The sequence below is a fragment of the Bicyclus anynana genome, chromosome 7 (genome assembly GCF_947172395.1).
Source record: "Bicyclus anynana chromosome 7, ilBicAnyn1.1, whole genome shotgun sequence".
NCBI lineage: Eukaryota > Metazoa > Arthropoda > Insecta > Lepidoptera > Nymphalidae > Bicyclus > Bicyclus anynana.
In genome coordinates this window covers 8,754,734-8,776,076 of record NC_069089.1, presented here as the reverse complement: position 1 = coordinate 8,776,076, position 21,343 = coordinate 8,754,734, and the positions used below count along the sequence as shown (strand labels likewise).

The 21,343-nt window shown below is 36.8% G+C and overlaps 1 protein-coding gene across 1 annotated transcript in view; it reads right to left on the bottom strand.

The window, feature by feature from the left end:
• The window catches only part of LOC112047136 (RYamide receptor), a 67,844-nt gene that overhangs the window by 14,231 nt on the left and 32,270 nt on the right, over positions 1-21,343 (bottom strand). The window contains exons 3-6 of the mRNA XM_024084168.2: positions 19,505-19,707; positions 15,315-15,463; positions 5,878-5,999; positions 2,692-2,786 (exon numbers count right to left, since the gene is read on the bottom strand). Of these exons, the coding sequence (XP_023939936.1) occupies positions 2,692-2,786; positions 5,878-5,999; positions 15,315-15,463; positions 19,505-19,707 (569 nt within the window). The remainder of the gene's footprint in view (positions 1-2,691; positions 2,787-5,877; positions 6,000-15,314; positions 15,464-19,504; positions 19,708-21,343) is intronic.

Here is a 21,343-nt window from a genome sequence, read left to right as displayed (position 1 = left end):
GTACTTCATGTACCTATACCATAATCATGTGAGATTACTGAATTAAACAGTAACTTATTAAAATATGAACAGAATATCAACAGGCTGGACTAAATGGTGTACGCTAACTGGAGTATTGTGTGACAAAAAGATTCCCATAAGAACAAAGGGCAAAGTTTACAAGACAGCCGTCAGACCAGCACTCCTATACGGCAGCGAAGTATGGGCGTTAAAAAAAACCCATAAGCAGAAACTTCAAACAACAGAAATGCGTATGTTGCGATGGTCAGGAGGAGAGACACTCAAGGACAAGGTGCGCAATGAACACATAAGAGGGAGCTTCAAGGTCGCAGAAATAGCTGAAAAAGCAAAAGAGTCCAGGCTGAGATGGTACGGTCGTGTGATGCGACGACCAGATGACCATGTCGTAAAAAAGTGCCTTTCCATGGATACTAAGAAGCGGAGAACGGAAGACCACCAACAACGTGGTTAACGAAGGTCCGTAAGGACCTGAAAGATAAGGTCATGACAGACGATGACGCAAAGGAGCGTACAAAATGGCGCCACATGATTGGGAAAGCCGACCCCGTATAAACGGGAAATGGCGAGGCCGAAGAAGAAGATGTGAGATTACTGAAATTTGTTGATTACTCTCCTCTATTCAATCATTGTTTTGCAAGTTATTGTAAACTAGCCTGTAGACTAATAAAATCTACTAATTAAAAAAAACCTATACAAATTATTTTTTTATTGGTGAAAATCGCGTGAAAATCTGGCCAGTGTTTTCGAGTTTATCACGAATAAGACACAGACGCGTCGAAATACTTTGTTCTATAATATGTACAGATGTGTAAATGATACGTTGTAATATTGAAAATTACAGGTACTGAAAATTATGTTGGCTGGTAGGTACTGACTCTGTGAAAACTTCGTATTAATTTAAAACAACAAGTAAGTTATTGTTATTTACTCGAAATAAGGCAAGTATTATACTGACTTAAATAAGACGTGAGTGCAGCTTTGTGTAAGAAACTTTGAGCTTTTTACTGAAATAGCTTTTTAAGCGCTGCAGCTTTCTTTAGCTTTATAGTCTTTATACTTTTGGTCAGTGAACAAATAGCGCCTCATAATAGTTTTGTACTTCATTTTTGTGAAGTTCTTAAACGAAAACTTAATCTTTAATATACTTTGCTTGTAACTTATAGACCGCTCTAAAGTTGCAACACCTCGCAGTAAGGAGTCATAAAAATACTTTGCATCAAATCAAAAAATTTATTTCAAGTACGCTTAGTTTACAAGCACTTTTGAAATATCAAGTTTGGGGGAATTTTGGGGGCCTTAGTCCTGAACACTCAGAATTTTTAATTAACTGGTAACCCAGTTAGCTACCAGAATCAAGAATAAGTCAATAAATCAAATCAAAGAATAATCAATCAGTTGAAGCTACTCACAGAAAATTAACTTGATTGTAATCAATAATTGTAAATATGTTCCACGGATATACATTGTATTTTCGTATGAACTGTAATCAAAAACCAAACCTACAAGTAAATAGTTACACTGACATTGGGATCGCCGCAACTAAAGATTAGATAAGGCTCTATTCAAGGATAATAGCCTGTAGTACCGCAGTTGACGTCTCACTTTGGTACCACAGGAATGGGCATTTCTCCAAGAGCTTTAAACTTGATTTCTCCTTCAAAATGGAAATTATCCCATTATTTGTTATATTTGCTCTGGTCTACAATGTTACAAGTTTAATAAAACTTCAGCAGTAAATTTGTAGGCCATTACAATACTCCTACTTACGCGAAAAGTTTGCTAGTATTTTACCTATAAAAACGAAGTACAGAGAAACAAAGTAACAAATGTAACGTGTTAGTTTCTAGACTCATTTGTTTTAGGTGAACAATAAATCTCTCTCTCTTCGGGATAATATGAGAAACTACGTCCTTACGGCAGGCGTCCACTGATCGTCCTCGTAAGTCCTCATCATCGTACGTATCGGACGCATCGCATCAAGCGGATTTTAGTATTCTTTGTATAGAAAGTCATACAAGTGCGTACACTGATCCGTATCGTAAGCATTGCATCAAACAGATTGTACGAGTCATCATTATCAACCCATATTTGGCTCACTGCTGAGCTCGAGTTTTCTTCCAACCCATATTCGGCTTACCAGGATGTGATGCCTGGACAGTAAAAGAGGACATCAGAAAACATATAGAAACGTTCGAAATGTGGGCGTTTAGATGCATGCATTGACGCGTCAATAGAAGCGTGAACTTTTGCAGACCGTCAAGACGAGAAAAGTCGCGTATCTAGGGCACGTGCTACGACATGAGAGATACGAGCTTCTACAGCTCATCTTGATGGGAAAGGTTGCTGGTAGAAGAGGCGTTGGTCGCAGGAAGAAGTCTTGGCTAAGAAATCAGAGACACATTAGAGAGTGGACCGGGATCGCACAATTATTGCGCCTCGCCAAGGATAGAGACGAGTTCAAGAAACTGACTGCCAAGCTTCGCTAGTTGGAGAGGCACCCTAAGAAGAAAAAGAAGAATCTTCATAGCAAACCTTTGTCAGAAACCATTATAGTTCATTCTTCAAAAATGTCTTAAAACCTACACAGGGACTCTAACTTTGTGACTATATAATGCATAGAAACAAACTCACTACGAGTCTGAAAGGCTAACTTAAAAAGCTGTTACTTACTTGGAAAATATATAATAACAGTCTATAAATTGCTAAAGAATGAGATCCGAACTCCGTTGGCGCGCAAAATGGCTTCTCGTGGAACAGCTTGGAAACTGTAACAATAATTATTCATGAATATTTTAAACACTTCAAATCTTAAGGAAAAATCTCAAGACATAAATAACACTGAAAACAAAATAAGAGAAAATTATGTTTTATATTTCCTTGAAATTTCATTTCATTCTTTTATTAAAATATCTCAATAGCTCCGCGGTTAAAGAGCTTGAAAAACCGAGAGGACATAGGTTCGCTCACCACCGTCGTCTTCACGAATTTGTTAGAATAATTACTGTGTTAGACAGTTTTTTCAAAAGGAAAGGGAACATTGAATCCATTTACCCTTTAATAGACGTGGATAATCAATTAGCAGTAAGAAGAAGCAGTAAGACTGGATGGATTACTTCTTCACATTTATTTTTTGTTTGTTTGTCTTTTTTCTGTTTGTTTAGAGTAAGTTAATAATTTGCGTTATGTACCCTATGTAAGCATGTTGTGTTTGCTTCAAGTAGGCACAATTACGTGAGGATGAGAAGAAGCTATTTTTAATATATGTTAGGTTAAGTAATTGTGCCATATTAGCAAACCAATAAAAAAAAAATTATAATTAACCTGTGTAATTTTCTGTTTGACTTAAATTAATTAGGCCTACGAAATACAAACTTTGTTTTCTTAATCATAATTAATTTAATTTTCACAGTAACAAGGATACGTTCATAATGAACACCGATCTATTTTCCTTTAGTTATAACCTGTTACAGCTATTAATTTCTTTAAAAAACAACTAGCGGACGCCCGTGACTTCGTCCGCCCTTAGACCTCCTTAATCCGGCGCTCTCGCAAAACCCTGCCCAATTTCAACCTTGTATGTCAAGCGGATTTCGAAATTAAATTAAATTTATATATTAAGACATAATAAAATATATTTATTTTATAAGTACATGTATATCTTTGAAAGTCCGTGCGTCGATTAATTACTACATTATACTAGTTCAAATGTGGTCTTATAAATAAACATTATGGTAATCTGATCATTTTGTATTGTAAATATTAATTTATGTGTAACGGGGATGTAATGTTTGTTTATTGGATAACTTACACTACGGCAATTGAGCACGTATTCCATACCATCCGGTGAATTAATTTAGTTTCACTTATCAATTCAATCAGTGGCTTAGTTTACATAAATTAATTATTAACTTAAAATAAATATTTATTTAATGATATAATCGAGTCTCCTCTCAGAATGAGAGGGGTTAGACCAATAGTCCACCACGCTGGCCCAATACGGATTGGCAGACTTCACACACGAGAAAATTAAGAAATTTTCTAGTATGCAGGTTTCCTCACGATGTTTTCCTTCACCGTATGAGACACGTGATATTTAAATTCTTAAAATGCACACAACTGAACAGTCTTTGTTTATGGTAAGGCTTTAATGCCAGCCAAAATAAACCGTTAGTCTATGTAGTAATAAAAAACATGGCCACTTTAGTTAGTGTTTGCACTATTAAAACGCTTTATCACGAAAAAACCGATTCGAAACTTCAAGGCTTGGTATGTAATAAGAATCTTTTATCTGCAACAGCATCCAAAAGTTGACAGTTTACTTATAAAAATACAGAATTCGAACATCCATTTGTGATTGCATTACCCAACAGAAAAAACGCGTAGTCACACGATAGAAGTCCCGCGGTTAAAACCTGAACTAAAATTAACAGCGTCTTACACAAAATGACAATAAGACCCCCATTACCAAATTACAATGAACGCCATTATGACATTAGCGCCGCGTCTACGAGACTTGTTTCGTGGCGCGGAGTCTAAAGCTAATTGACTTGAAATAATTACTTAATATTGATACAGTAAATATACACCAATGTAATTGTTTCTTAAGGATTTTTTATTTATTGTTGCCAAACATTAAAAGTTTGTTTCAAATAGTTCCCCATATACCTACCTATATAGCGTTTGAGTCCTATTGAAGATGTTGAGTCGTAATAACTACCAGCCAGCTACACTAGCCGCGATAGCCCAGTGGATATAACCTCTGCCTTCGATTCCAGAGGGTGTGGGTTCGAATCTGGTCCGGGGCATGCCTCCAACTTTTCAGTTGTGTGCATTGTAAGAAATTAAATATCACGTTTCTCAAACGGTGAAGGAAAACATCGTGAGGAAACCTGCATACCAGAGAATTTTCTTAATAATTCTCTGCATGTGAGAAGTCTGCCCAGGCCAGTGTGAAGGCCCAACGTGGAGGCCTATTGGCCCAACCCCTATCATTTTGAAAGGAGACTCGAGCTCAGCAGTGAGTCAAATATGGGTTGATAACGTATACACTTACCTAATGTCAGCTAAGCAAGAGCGTGATAAACCGCTATAAAGATTTTACTATCAACCAAGAGAAACAATAAACATAGAGATCAGTGGGAAGGAAAACAAGCAATTTTCCTTACGCATTTTCATACATACTCGTAAATACGACGTAGCACACTTAATATACATTGCAATAGTGTGAGCTACTTTTCTTTACCCATTTTATATATTACTCAAGCGAGCAATATATAAAATGGATAAGGATATTCTTCAAGGCCGAAGTTGGTACCTTAACAGATACGTAATACGCACATGTACGATTATCCATAAAAGACGTTTGATACTTGGTTTGATTTTGGAGCTATTGAGATATTTTGTTTTAAATTTTACCCTTAAAGATAAGTTATACTTTTGGGCTGAGCATTTCAAAATTGATAAATCTTAATATAAAAATGTTTTTTTTTTTATTCTTTACAAGTTAGCCCTAGACTACAATCTCACCTAGTGGTAAGTGATAATGTAGTCTAAGATGGAAGCGGGCTAACTTGTTAGGAGGAGGATGAAAATCCACACCCCTTTCGGTTTCTACACGACATCGTAAATCGCTTGGCGGTACGCCTTTGCTGGTAGGGTGGTAACTAGCCACGGCTGAAGCCTCCCACCAGCCAAAATGGTCACTCATCACGAATTGTTGATGAAATTGAACCGCTTGATGTATACAGAAGATGAAATTTGGCAGGGAGGTAGTTTACAGTTAGTGTTAGACCGGATCAAAGCTTTAATGGCGGACGTCCGCTAGTAAATAATAAAAACATATTATTTTAATTTTACCTGGGTCTTGTTCCTCTGCCATGATAACCTCCCATGACATTGCCATGGGCGCGGCAAGTGATAACGCCAAAACCCATATAAATACTATGATAACCTTAGCGATACGTTTCGATGTGTGCGCACTGAAACAAAAACCTTCATATTAATAACCTAATAGACCAAATTCGTGTTATCTTATGTTTGTTGTTTCTATAATGTTATATCAATATTGCCTCTGTATTTTACATTATACCTTATCATCTACCTTATTACCTTATTATCTACCTTATTACCTTATTATCTTAGGACCTAGAAATATATTCTTCAAAGCAAAAAATATTAATTAAAAAGTAAATTTTGAAAATAAATTTTGTTTTTCTGACTGTATATTAAACGCAAGTTTATAGGAAAATCTTATTAAAGTGTTCAGAATTATTTAGATTATAAAAATGCTTGGCATTGAATTGCATTATATGATTGTGTACATAGTCTAGTTCTAGATAAATTTGTAAAATTAGTAATTACAAGACGACGCCGCGCGGTTTCACCCGCGTGGTTTCCGTTCCCGTAAGAATATGGAGATAATATATAGCCTATAGCCTTCCTCAATAAATGGGCTATCTAACACTGAAAGAATTTTTCAAATCGGACCAGTAATTCCTGAGATTAGCGCTCAATCAAACAAACAAACTCTTCAGCTTTATAATATTAGTATTTTAAACAAAAACTAAAGCCTGGCTGAGTTTGTTGTGGGCTCTTCTCGGACCAAGGCAATTTTTTAACCCTCGGTACTTTAATTTTTAATTTTCGACCTTTAAGATTGCGTTTATTTATTTATTTGGACCACCAACAAAATTAAATGAACACATACAAAATATTTTACAAATAAGGGTAGCTTATCATCGCTTGAGAACTTCTTTGCCACAAACAGATACAGAGAAACACGTGAAAAACTCATGCTTTTCCTCGGTTGAAAAATAGCCATGATACAAATTCCCGTATACACTCGTACGAAAAATATCTTTATAAATGGACACGATTTGTGATTGAAATATTGCGTCCAATTTTCCGATTTGGCCATTTGTCTGGATTTCAAGTTATTTGCTCTCAGTAGCGCTTGATGGAAAAATGGTTGCTAGAAAAGTTCGTTTTATTATCCAGTCCAGAAACTATTTATAGAATTTGTATATTGACATAGTTACGTTCGCTGCGTGCATAGCAAATATGACGTAGGCAATTTTATCGGCGTACTAGCTGACACCGCGCGGTTTTACCCGCGTGGTTCCTGTTCCTGTAAGAATACAGGGATTATATATAGCCTAAAGCCTTCCTCAATAAATGGGCTATCTAACACAGAAAGAATTTTACAAATTGGACCAGTAGTTTCTGAGATTAGCGCGTTCAATCAATTGTCTCTTTGATCCTTCATTACATGAAATTTAATATCCTATTATCCTCATTAAGAAAGAAGGTGGTTTATTTGGAAAGCTCTTTGTCACAAACAGAGGAACATGCGGTAATCTTATAAACACCAAAATTTTTCGTCGGTTGAAAAATAGCAATGGTACAAATTATAATCTATACTAATACATAAAGCTGAAGAATTTGTTTGTTTGTTTGATTGAACGCGCTAATCTCAGGAACTACTGGTCCGATTTGAAAAATTCTTTCAATGTTAGATAGCCCATTTATCGAGGAAGGCTATAGGCTATATATTATCCTTTTTCTTACGGGAACGGGAACCACGCGGGTAAAACCGCGCGGCGTCAGCTAGTGCAAAGATAAAATCAATCCATACAAGCCCACACATATGATACAAGGGTAGGCCAATGTTACAAAGTACATGTTTAAATAAATTTATGAAGATTCCGTAAGAAAGCAAAGAATTGTTATACTTTCGGGTAGCGATGTGTATTCACGTCACTTTTATTGAGATTTATGCACCCTACGGCGTTATAACTCAGTATATTTATGACAATGTAGCTACATCAATCTGTCATGGATACTACTGTGAATTTCCATTATGATCGTTAATCGATTAATTACTTAACCCACTTCAATTATAAGAGTAACACTCGTAAAACAGAGCACGCACGAATCGCTCTTTTCGGGTGATCCCAATCACTGTTAATGGACTTTGTTTGGAATTTACTAGAAAGAGAGCCTGTTTAGCCAGACCTTCTTCATTTTATCAAAGCTGAAAGTTTACATAGCCATGGTCCTACCATAGCTAAGTGGGGCAACTATGTATTACCGTGTTGTTTTTATGTCAGGTTTCAAGAATCCAGACGGTTAAAACATACAAGTCTTAAACGTATTCCTTGACATCGCTAGTCGCTTGGTGGCAAAATAAAATATTTTTTAGGAGCAAACTAGGAAGAGTGCCTTAGTTACTCACGACATAATTTTTAATGACATTCTATACAAAATATAAAAAATGACCTTTTATACTTGGACAATTGAGGTTATGCAGGCCTAATACGAGTATGTACTTGTATCTCGATGTACGATTCAAACAATGAGTAACTACATCGTTTGTTATTTTTGTAATAATAATAACCTTGAGCCATTTTACATCAAGTACGATTTTTGTTTTTAGGATTATCTCACATTTATTTTAACAACCTAGCCTATATAACGGTTTACTGTACTAATACTACTTTATGTATATTGACGATAACCACAACGTAAGTTGATGATGAACGGAAATACGATGAAAAACGATACATTGACTCATTATTTGAATCGCACACTAAGATACATAAAAGACCCGCAGTGTAATTCCTATAGCTGATACCTCCCAAAACAACCATGATCCATTCATTCATTTACTTAGTCGAGGTTACTACACTATTGATGAGTTCCTTAACGACAAAGGTGCTTGGAGGCCATTGGATCAGCTTCCACCTTCACACAGGAAATAAAACTATAAGAAATTGTAATTTAATTGTTATCAAATGTAAATTGTAATACTGTATGACTTTTTCAAAAGAGCAACTGTTGAGTTTCTTGCCGGTATCTTCTCAGCAGAACCTGCCTTCCGAACCGGCGGTAGAATCTTTACAAATAGTCAACTGACGTGTCAAAAGTGCTTGTAAACTGAGCCTACTTGAAATAAATGAATTTTGAATTCCATCATTTTCCATTCCCTTCATATGCATGAGCTGATAAAGTTTTCGCTTTTATGGAATGTAGCAAGTCCAGCCATTACAGTCTTAGTCCATAGGTCCATGCCGTTTTATAGCAGCATGAAACTTTCCGGAGGCTCGCGAAATCCGTAACCCGACACTTTTATTATATACGTTTCTGTGATAAAATTATTAGATCGATTGTTTACGGATGCGAACTTTGTTGGCACGTAAAACTTCGATAACTTTTATTTATATTCAGTATTCATATTGGTTTTGTTGGTTCTTCCTACCTAGTAATACTTACGACTTACCTTAGTTGGCTCCTATTTTTATTTCACCGTGTAAATACAATTTATTTTCTCGGAAAACGCTGACAGATTTTCCCCAACAGTATTTGATATCGGAAGTTCATTTATAGGAATATCTATCTTTAGTAAATAATATCGTTATTTTTATTGGTTGTTTTCGCTGGCGGGAAAATCCAGACAAATTTCTTGAGAAACTATAATCTCTTTCTGAGAATAAATTCCCAATCCAAAAGATTATATTTTTATCCCTTGATTTGTTTAAAAGATGCCTTTATCTTGAAAGTCTAACAATGTGACCAAAATCTTTCAAAATTTTTAGTATTTGGTAAGGTTATTTATGAAAATGTACATAAAAATAACATTCGTATTAACAAAAATCACAGACGTAAATAATACATATTATATCGATAGTGGTAATTGTGAAGTTTATAAATTGTTAAAATTTGGCCTTTGGAAAAGATAAACTATAATTGCTAAGCTAACATTATTTTCTTAATTCATTTGTCTTTTTCTGTTGTTTCTTGTGAATCTGTGTATTTTTTGAGTAACTTTAGCTTTAAAACAAATAGACGATTAAGATGTTGTTCGTGGTTTGGTTGTGAAGATGATTCTTAGCTATAATATAAACTACAGAACATAAAAGCTAACGCATACTACGCATACAACTATATGACTATCCAAAAACAAACCTAAAGATATCATTGTTTTTCTATTATATGTACTTAATATCGCTATTGCCACTTCAGCTTCGCAACTCGTTGAGCTATGTCGGTGACTTTGGTTCTTCTGCGGATCTCCTCATTTCTGATTCGATCACGCAGAGATACTCCTAACATAGCTCGTTCCATCGCCCGCTGTGTGACTCTGAGCCTTCTTATGAGGCCCATAGTTAGCGACCAAGTCTCGGAACCATAGGTCATCACTGGCAACACGCACTGTTCGAAGACTTTTGTCTTCAGGCACTGAGGAATTTCGGACGAAAAGATGTCGCGAAGCTTCCCGAATGCAGCCCAGCCGAGTTGGATTCGACGGTTCACCTCTTTCTCGAAATTGGACCTACCTAACTGGATCATATGTCCTAGGTATATGTATTCGTCTACAATTTCGAGTGCAGCGTTCTCAACTATAACTGGGTGGAGCGATACATGAGCATTACACATTATTTTTGTTTTGCCCATGTTCATTTTCAGGCCCACCTGTTGAGAAACGCTGCTGAGGTCATTGAGCATGGTACTAAGGTCATCCAGAGTCTGTGCCATGATGACTACATCATCCGCGAACCGCAGTTGAGTGATGTACTCGCCATTGATGTTGATGCCAAGTCCGTTCCAGTCCAGAAGCTTAAAGACGTCTTCCAGTGCGGCGGTAAATAGCTTCGGAGAGATCACATCTCCCTGACGCACTCCTCGCTGCAACTGGATTGGCCTCGTAGTCTGATCCTGAATACGGACTGACATAGTGGCGTTTTCGTACAAGCACTTCAACGCTTGGATATACCTGTAATCAATTCGGCATCTCTGCAATGACCTTAGCACAGCCCAGGTTTCCACCGAATCGAAGGCTTTCTCATAGTCCACAAACGCTAAGCAAAGTGGCTGGTTATACTCGTGAGTCTTCTGTATAACCTGCCGCAGCGTATGGATGTGGTCTATGGTACTAAAGCCTTTTCGGAAACCGGCTTGTTCAGGAGGCTGGAAGTCGTCAAACCTATTAGCGAGACGATTCGTAATGACTCTCGAGAACAATTTGTAAACATGGCTTAGCAGCGAGATGGGTCTGTAATTCTTCAGCAAGGTGTTGTCACCTTTTTTGAAGAACAGAACCACCACGCTCCTATGCCACGCCTCAGGCGTCGTGCCCTCGTGAATGACGGAATTGAACAATCGCTGAAGGACTTTAAGTATCGGTTTTCCACCCGCTTTCAGGAGTTCTGCTGTGATTCCGTCCTCACCTGGCGCCTTATTGTTCTTCAGGTGTTTGAGAGCCACACTAATCTCGTATAGGCTGACGTCCGGGATATCTTCGGTATAGTGTCGGGTCAACTTGGCTCTGGGGTCTTTAGCCAAATTGGCAACAGGCTGCTGAGTAGTCGTGTATAGCTGTCCATAGAACTTCTCGACCTCACTTAATAACTCGGGCTTGGAAGAAATTAGATTACCGTGTTCGGTCTTCAAACGCGTCAGCTGCCTCTGTCCAATAGACAGATCTCTGGCGAAAACTTTCGAGCCTCGATTATTTTCAATCGCATTTTTAATACGCTCGGTATTGAAATTTCGCAAGTCGCTGGTTTGCGACTTAGAGATCTGTCTACTGATTTGTCGGTATTTTGACGCATCTGCTGAAGACTGTAATCTCATTTCTTGCCTCTCTTCCATGAGTTTAAGTGTTTGGTCCGAGAACTTTTTGGTTCTTTTCGCACGGTGGGTCTTATAGAACTTAGACCCAACGGAATGGACAGTTTCCACGAACCTGTTGTTCAGATCGTCCACAGTTTCGCAATTTGCTAGGCAATCAAAGCGGTTCTGCAGTTCTAGTTGAAAGGACTCGGGGTTTTGAATATGGGCACGAGTAGGTCGGAGCGTAGACTTAACCAGTCGATACCGTTCCAGCTGAATGTTGATATTCAACGTGCCTCTAACCATTCGGTGATCGCTACCGGTTTTCACCCTATGGATCACAGAAACATCGTTGAATATTTGCCGTCTGGTAGACAAGATGAAGTCGATCTCGTTTTTCGTGGAACCATCGGGGCTCATCCAGGTCCATTTCCTGTGTGGTGGCTTCTTGAAGAAGGAGTTCATCATAAAGAGGCCCTCCTTCTCCATGAAGTCAGCCAACATTTGGCCCCTATCGTTCCGTTGCCCATATCCAAATCGTCCCACTTTCAACTCTGAACCGCTACGTTCGCCCAGCTTTGCGTTAAAATCCCCCATCACAACATTGTAATAAGAGTTTGAGGCATGTATGGCTTTAGAAATATCCTCATACAATACCTCTACCTCCTCGTCGGGATGTGTCGAGGTCGGTGCGTAAACCTGTATAACCTTCAACGAATACCGTTTGGTAATTCGGAGGACCAGGAACGCTACCCTGCTCGACACACTCTCGACTTTTACAACATTGTTCACGAGGGACTTGTGAACGATAAATCCGACACCACCCTGGGACTGTTGGTCGCCCTCCCGGTAGTAGAGCATGTTGCCGGATTCAAGGATTATCGAGCCCTCCCCCTCTCTTCGGACTTCAGACAATCCTATGATATCCCAGTGCAACTTGCTCATAACTTCTTCCAGCTCGATGACCTTTTCGTCGGACCTCAAAGTGCGTGCGTTGTATGTTGCCAGGTCTAGTCGTCGGGGTTGGCAGCGGAATCTCTGCCGGAGATTCTTAACACCCCTTGCCCCGCCGTTACCATAACCGCTGCCAGAGCCAGGAATAGCGGGGCTGCCGGGGACTAGGGGCTGTGTTTTGTTTTTGCCGTCCATAATAAATAAATAAATAAATAAATAAGCCGTTTATTCCATATCTAAATTTACATATCTAAATTACATTTTTAAAGTTGTTAGTAGTCTGTTAGCAAGTTTTCTTAAATTATGTTAGTAATATTAGTTAGTAAGTTCTTATTAAATATGGACCCCTGAAAGGGTAAAGGCCTCCTCCATCTTCTTCCACAACTCCCTGTCTTTGCCAGATTTCATCCATTCGTTTCCGGCTATCTGAATGATATCATCAGCCCACCGTCGGATTGGTCTTCCTACATTTCTTTTTCCTAATGGACCTTTCCATCGTGTTGCTTCAATAGTCCATCTTTTGTCTACATATCTTGAGATGTGGCCGGCCCATTTCCATTTAAGTGTGAGTGCATGGCTAAGAGCATCGGTCACTTTAGTTTTTTGTCTGATGGTCACATTCTTCACTTTTTGAATTTTCCTAATCTTCAACATGCTTCTTTCCATTGCTCTCTGAGTACATTTAATTTGTTGTTTTGTTTTGTTTGTAAATATCCAGGTCTGGCAACCGTATAGTAAGCATGGTAAAAGACACGAATCGAAAACTACTTTTTTCAAATGCATGTCGTAATTTCCTTTAAGGACTTCTTTCTGTGACCAAAATTTTTTCCAAGTTATGTTGATTCTTCTTGTTATTTCATCTTCGTTATTGAACTTGTTAAATGATAGCTGTTTCCCCAGATATAGGTACTCGTTTACATATTCCATGTTATTTCCTTTTATTTCAATGTGCCTTTTATGGCTATTAGTCATTATCTTTGTTTTGCTTACATTCATTTCCAAGCCAATTTTGGAACTTTCATCATCAAGTGATCTCATCATTTCTTCTAGGTCTTTAGAGGTTTCAGCTATTATAACTATGTCGTCTGCGAACCTTAAATGATTTTGCCGTCCATACAAAGTTGCAATGGGCGGGGCACATAGTTCGAAGAGCCGATGGACGTTGGGGTCCCAAAGTGCTGGAATGGCGACCCCGCACTAGTAAGCGCAGTGTTGGCCGACCCCCCACCAGGTGGACTGACGACATCAAGCGAGTCGCAGGGATTCGCTGGATGCAGGCGGCTCAGTATCGTGATGTTTGGAAGTCCCTACAAAAGGCCTATGTCCTGCAGTGGACGTCCATCGGCTGATATGATGATGATGATGATGATGAATATCGCTACTTAGCAATAATGCCGCCTTTTGTATGCTGATATCTTCTTATTATTATTTGTCTTTATGGTGTGCAAATAGAGTAGATCTATCTATCTATTATGATGGATGGAATGTCTGACGAAAAACTACGACATTATTATGGCTAAATTTTTGGCTATCGGAAGCTTTCCAATTTTTTTTATTGTTACTTTACTCACACTAATATAAATGTAAATCTTTCTTAATTAGATATACAAATAAACTTGCTGCTTAATTCGATAGCTCGAATTAAAATGTTACGCTATAAATCCTTTTATCATAAATCTTACGGGCGTGGTAATCTTAAACCAAATTGCGGTTGATTTACATTAACGTAAAACTTTTCTTTTAGGCACGTGAGCCTGTGTCTTGTTTACCGAATCTCTACTTTTTTTTTTGGAGTAAAAGAATTCTTTATTTAATACTTTATTTACAGATACTGCTGAAGCTGAAATACGTATTTTTTTCAGGAAAAAGGGGAGTGTTGATCAATCGTCAAGGAATTCCTTAGCCCTACGTCCAGTAGTCACAAGTTTTGGACTTTGCTCGGTGTTTTTTTCTCTACCACGCGATGGACCTGGCACCTGCACGGTGAATCCATGGAATGCTAAGATATTCGTCTCTCTAATTGAAGATTTTTTCCAAATTAGCTAATTAAATTACTTGACGCATTCATAGTAGCCCTAATTTATCTGTGATTTCTGTTTATGTGACACAGAACGATTGACCCAGTATTGAATCTTTCAAGCGTGTACGGGGCACGGGGATTTTTCTTGTTCTTCCTCTTCCCCGTATTATTGTAGATATAACACAAAACCGTTGCGTAATCCATTAATTTCAAGATAACCGTGTTTTCTCAAGTGTTTATAGTTATTAAACAGTAAAATTTTATACTATAGTATAAAATACATTTTCTATTGTATGAAATAATCATGGATGGATGAACCACAAAGACGCTTTTTTAAATTTTTGTCTATCTGTCCGTCTGTTTTTCTTTTTGTCCAGACTAATCTTTAGAACGGCAGAACCGAATTTAACGAGATTTTTACTGAAAGATAGAAGAGGTTAAGAGCAACAGTGATTGGTGATAAACTAAATTTCAACAGTGTGCCTAGTCGGAGTTTTCAATATTTTCTTAATGTTTCTATCGCGTTGACGTAAACGCGAATTTATATGGAATTGAAACAGTTGTGTCACTAGATGGCGCTGTTTCAATTCCTTAGAAATTCGCGTTTACGTTAACGCGATAGTAACAGCATCAAACTGCCACTAGGCCCTTTGGACGAAGTCGCAGGCGTTCGCAAGTAGATAATAATATTTGCATGATCGTTTCTTACCTGAGCGGAGTAATGATGGCTCGGTGTCGGTCCACGGCGATTGCCGTCAAAGTGAACACACTGACGTTCACACTCAACGCTTGCACGAACGGACAAAATGCACACATAAAGTGAGGGAGCAGCCATCGCTGGAGCAATGCGGCTTGGAACTACGGAATAAGATATTGTCATCATCATCATCGCCATCATCATCATCATCATCATCATCATCATTATCGCCATCATCATTATCACCATCTTTATCAGCCTATTTTAACGACCTACTACAGAGCCGGGACTCCTTCCAGGCATAAAATAATTTTAAAGGAATTCACTCAAAGGCTCATCTTTATTGGTATTTTAAAGGTATTTATTTATATTATTGTTATATATATATATATATATCTAAATTTAATAATATATGTATTTGTATATAAGTAATAATATAATTAAGGGACCTTGCTCACGAGATTACCGCCATGTGCATTGTTGAGTCAACTATTGTTCCGATAGTTGTTTCAGTCCTTAAGAAGCTTTTGCTTAACCGTTGGATAAAGAGTCGGATACAAAAGGCAGTGATTCTTGAGACGGCACGTTTTGTGAGGAGGTTCCTCACTCTGGAGCCCTGACCACCGGTTGCTTCGGCACTCAAATGTCCCGCAGCGGGAGGGTTGATTTTTTTTTATAAAGTTTTAATAGTGTTTTGTATTTTATAAGTATAATAAATAAATGAGAGAATCAATATAATAAGTAATAATAATATAATAAGTATATAAATATATAATTATAGGTGAATATAATGTATTGCACCTTCCCGCTCTTTCTTCGCAAGTCCTCTAGTCAAGTGTAAATTATTGTAAAACCAATATCTACTGTACTAACCCAAGTACTTGTTTATCATTCTGACCCTGTCGTAAATAGTCCGGTCAAATTAGACTAAATAACATTCCACGAAATAAATCACTAAGGAGGTAAAAAGTACCTAACACTTATTAAAGAGATCTGTGCAACATTAAAAGTTTTGCGAAATTTCAACAATTCATAATTCCCAAGGAAAAGCAAAAAAATGCCCCTTAACAAATCTAACGACCATCTTCTAACTCCCGATGGATGTCTCGAGCAGATTTCCATAATTTACGAAAAATTTCGAACTTTCCAAGTAAATCAAAAGAAATTTATTAAATTTAAGTATCTAGTAAAAGTAGTATTTTTTTTTAAGTACTGAAATATACTTGAATAAATGAAAATTGCCAGTTATAGAGTAGTAGAAATTAAAGTGTAGCAACGATAGCTGTCCTGCTTCATTGCCGATAGAAGTGAAAACACAATAGCTCTAATAGTATAAAATCATTATACATATACACAGCACTGTACATCAGCTGTATACTTAGCTGCAGATATACTGCTATAAGCATATCCGCGAACGTACAATATTTCACCCATCCAAAAAGCGTCAAAAGGCACACAGCACACTAAGCATGTTGGTGACGCGAATCTATAAGATCGCGATAGAAGAAAGATACAAGTTTTATCTTCTCAGCAGAATCTGCCTTCCGAACTGGTGGTAGAATCTTTACAAATAGTCAACTGACGTATCAAAAGTGCTTGTAAACTGAGCCTACTTGAAATAATTGAATTTTTAATTTTTAATTTTAAAAAGTCTAATCTAGTAGCTGTTTTTGCCGAAACTCAAATTTTGTACAAGGTATTTAGCCGCTGGATTCATGCGGCTCAAAATCATGGAAAGTTTGGCAGTCATTACGAGAGTGTTATGTCCAGCAATAGATTTTAATCGGCTGATAATGGTTATTAAGTATATTTAGAAACAGCTTTCGTTGAATTCAGAAATCCCTTCTCTACTAACACAGGTCTCTCTCGGTCACTGTAATCGGTCCCGAAGACGAAGTCATGTAACAAGACCTTAGTCTTTCGAAGTTCATTAGTTCATTCTGAGCAACACGTTGGGAAGCAATGTGAAGGCTATCTAGCATACGTTGCTGCACTTACTACAAATAATGTATAAAAAAAATAAATAAAAACAACAATATTGTGATCTATTTGAAATGCTGCATACCCTTTATCGAAATTTAAAGAATGATTGAACTGTTACTGTAATTTATACAGTTTCAAATTACAGTAAAAGCTCATTATTTGCGGTGGAAAGTTCTCTAATTGTGTTGCGAATACAGAAACCGTGAATTTGGTATGGTATTTTATATGGGATTGTATGAAATTTTTGGGTGAGTTATTGATTAACAGTTCTTCTTCTTCATTTCTTCAGTCTTAGAGAATGGTTTGAAAAATTTTGAATTTTTTTCTTGCTTAACATATTTTAAAAGCTTCTTCTATTCAGAGTGATTTTAAGCAGTGGCATTCTTAGACCATCCATTCGCAATTTCGACAATAGGTAATTGCAAGTTAAAGTTTAAATTTGCAGATTTTACGTCAATTTCGTCAGTCAGATCCGCGAATAACGAAATATTTAGCCGCGAATATAGAAATTGGGACGCAATTTTTTAATCCGCGAATAGTGAAAACGTGAATAAAGGAAGCGTGAATAAGGAGCTTTTACTGTATTTGACACAAATTCACACAGAATGATAGGAATATGTTCATATTTTGATAAAGTCGATCTCTGCTCCCTACTGAGTAAAAATCAATCTATCCACATACATTCACGGTGTAAAAGTATTATTTAGAAATGGTTTCGTATGCATTCGCCGCATTGTTCTTTGGATCCATTCGAAATGCTTTTTACGTTATGGTTTTATGCTTTCTCTTAGCAAACTTAACCTATATCTGGAGTAAGATTTATGAGAAAATATGTTTTTGTATAACGAGAAAAATGGAAAGACGTTTGCTTAATTCTACACCAAATTAATTATTTTCTCAGTCGGATTTTTTACTGAATCCAAATTAAACACTACATTTATTTTTTCTTCCTTCATTAACAATATCTTATAATAGAACTAAGAAATTACATCGCGGACATATTCAATAGTTTTACTACGTATATATAGTCATTCGTCATCAAACCATATTCGGATCACTGCTGAGCTCGAGTCTCCTCTAAGAATGAGAGGGGTTAGGCCAATAGTCCACCACGCTGGCTCAAAGCGGATTGGCAGACTTCACACACGCAGATAATGAAGATAATTCTCTGGTATGCAGGTTTCCTCACGATGTTTTCCTTCACCGATTGAGACACGTGATATTTAACTTCTTAAATTAAATAAAATTAGTAAAGTATATATAGTAAATAATTAAAATATAATAGTTAATATGTAATAAAAATACTGTTTGGAATCGAAGTCAGAACTTCCCTATGTCAACAATATACATACATGTCATATTGATGCGAAATAAGGCGTAGGCGTACTTTATTAAAGACATTCACCTTGTTTTATGGTCGTGAATAATATTCTTATATTCCCTCTGCTAAGCAAAATGTCGGTGTTCGGAGAAAATAGAACAATACTTAATATTACTAGCTGGAATAAAAGAACGTCTCAGATATCATCAGATAGGTAACTTAATCTTACATATTACATAATATAATAATTAAGAGCTGTTTCTTTGTCTTGCTACAATTTAAAACGGCTTCACCGATGTGATGTTAATTTTTACCCAACTACGGCGAAGTCAAAAGGAAGTTTTGGTAGTATAGTTTATATGTAAGTATGTATATATGTATGATCCACCGTAGCGCCGAAACTACTGAACCGATGTTAATGAATGAGAGTGTCAAAAGATTCGTAATAATAGCGCGAGTAACATAGGCAATAAAAGTTTTATAAAAAAAATATATGATTTAATTTAAACATCATATTTTAACCTCGACAAAAATCAAATCACTATAACGTGTTTGGTATCAAAAGAAACGAACGAATATGCATGTACCTACATTATATTCTTTGTGTCAAAATTTAAATTGCGGTAGTACGTATAGACCGTTTAAATTTTTTAAACCACTTTTTTACGTAGTCGGGTTATAGTTTTAACCGACTTCCAAAAAGGAGGAGGTTTTACGTTCGGCTGTATGTATGATTATTTTTTAAAAACTTTACTTTTTATTATGGTTGGAAACAAGGAACTAATGTATATGTATATGTATTTTTAAATTTCGAAATCGATAGTTTCGTAGTGGGCTGTTAAAACGGGCTGATAATGATGACGGATGTATCCTGATACGCTAATAAATGAATACTTACTTGGAATGGTACAGCAAATAATCCTATAACAATATCAGCTAGTGCTAAATTAGCTATGTAACAATTAGTTACACTCTGCATTCGACGTGAGGTAGCCACAACCCACATGACGAGGAAATTCCCGACAACTGCCAGGACGGATATTGAGCCGTACAAAAACGACAGCAATACAATCATGCCCGTCGGCACATCGTATAGTGTATCTGAAACAAAAAAAAAATAGCTTAAAGGATGTACGCAAAATACGAGACGAACGAGTGTCAATTACTTTTCAGTGGTGGAATTTTTGGAATTACGTGTTCTACTTTTGAGTTTGATTTTCAAATAACCATCGTCATCTTACTAATTGCTCGACTGACTTGCCTATTATAGGTAAAAGAAGGGGTAAGTATTAAGTTTACATACTTCTAGTAGGTTGGTTTTACTATCCATTGACTTTTTAAAATAAATTAAGTTTACCTTAGCTGGGTTACAATCAATTATTATTGTTAATTATTGTCGGTAGTATGCAATGCTTTGTACGCTTAACATAATTATATCACTAAATTGATAAAAGTTAAAAGAACATTATACACGTTAGATTTCATTTTTAATCCCCGAGGGGTGTTTTAAGTTTGATGTGTCCCTCTGTCTGTCTGTCTATGGCACCATAGCTCCCGAACGGATAAAGCGATTTCAATTTAGTTTTTTTTTTGTATGAAAGGTGACTTACGGGCGAGTGTTCTTAGACATGTTTGATGAAAATCGATTCAACCGTTTAAAAGTTGTGGGGGGCGAAAGTGGGATAGAACAACCGAATGTCTGCATATATACTCGAGTGGGTTCTCAAATGAAAGCGCACTGAAAAAGAATATTGATGACTTGATGGAGCGTGTAATTAATAATTTCATGACATTCGGGGTTTTTTAAAAATTTTAAATTTTATTTTAGTTTATTTGTAACGAATGTTTGCAATATATTTTCAATATGACTAATATTTCAATTCCACTTTAATTATTTATTACAGTTTTGAGCGGGTACGTAGTCCAATGGGTGGGGTTTGAACCCATGACTTCGCGGCGTGAGACTGGTCCCTAGACATATGCTAGCCACCCACCATCAAATAAGCTCACATACCTGCAGCGCTGACGACTTGACATCCGATAAAATTGACCGTTTGTTAGTCGCGATCGGTATGTTATGCACATCACGAACAACTTGGGCTGGGTGCCATCAAAGGTGGATAGTATAAGGCTAGCTTGTTTTTGCGTCCAATAGTTAAACTTTTCAAATATAAAATCCAATCACAACATTTGGTTCTTAAATCGATCAAAACTTGGCACTGGAGAGGCATATATAGAACACTTACTACTAAATTTTTACGAAAATATGCAATAAAATGCTTTGTTTAAACAAAAACACTCATTCACCTCGTAAAAATAGACTAGATGCGGTCGTTCAGCAAACAAGCGACGCGGCGATGAGTTCTCTAGAATATAAGATTTTGTATGATGGACGTCAAAGAAAATAATGTTATTGGTTACTCAACCTACCATAAAATATGAGTAATAGGATTTGAATTAAATTAGGCGTATACATAAACCTAGCATAATATCCTTGCTTAGAAAATCCTGTATCATTACGGACGTCAAAATTATTTTTTTATAAATGTAATACTACAAATGCGAAAGTAAGTCTCTCTGTCTATCTGTTATCTTTTCACGGCTGAACCGATCAAGATGAATTTTGGTATAATGATAAATGGGACGTTGGGGCAAAACATAGGGTACTTTTTGACCCTACAATAAAAACAGAAGGGGGTGAAATAGGGGTTGAAGGTTGTATGGAAAAGAAAGATAC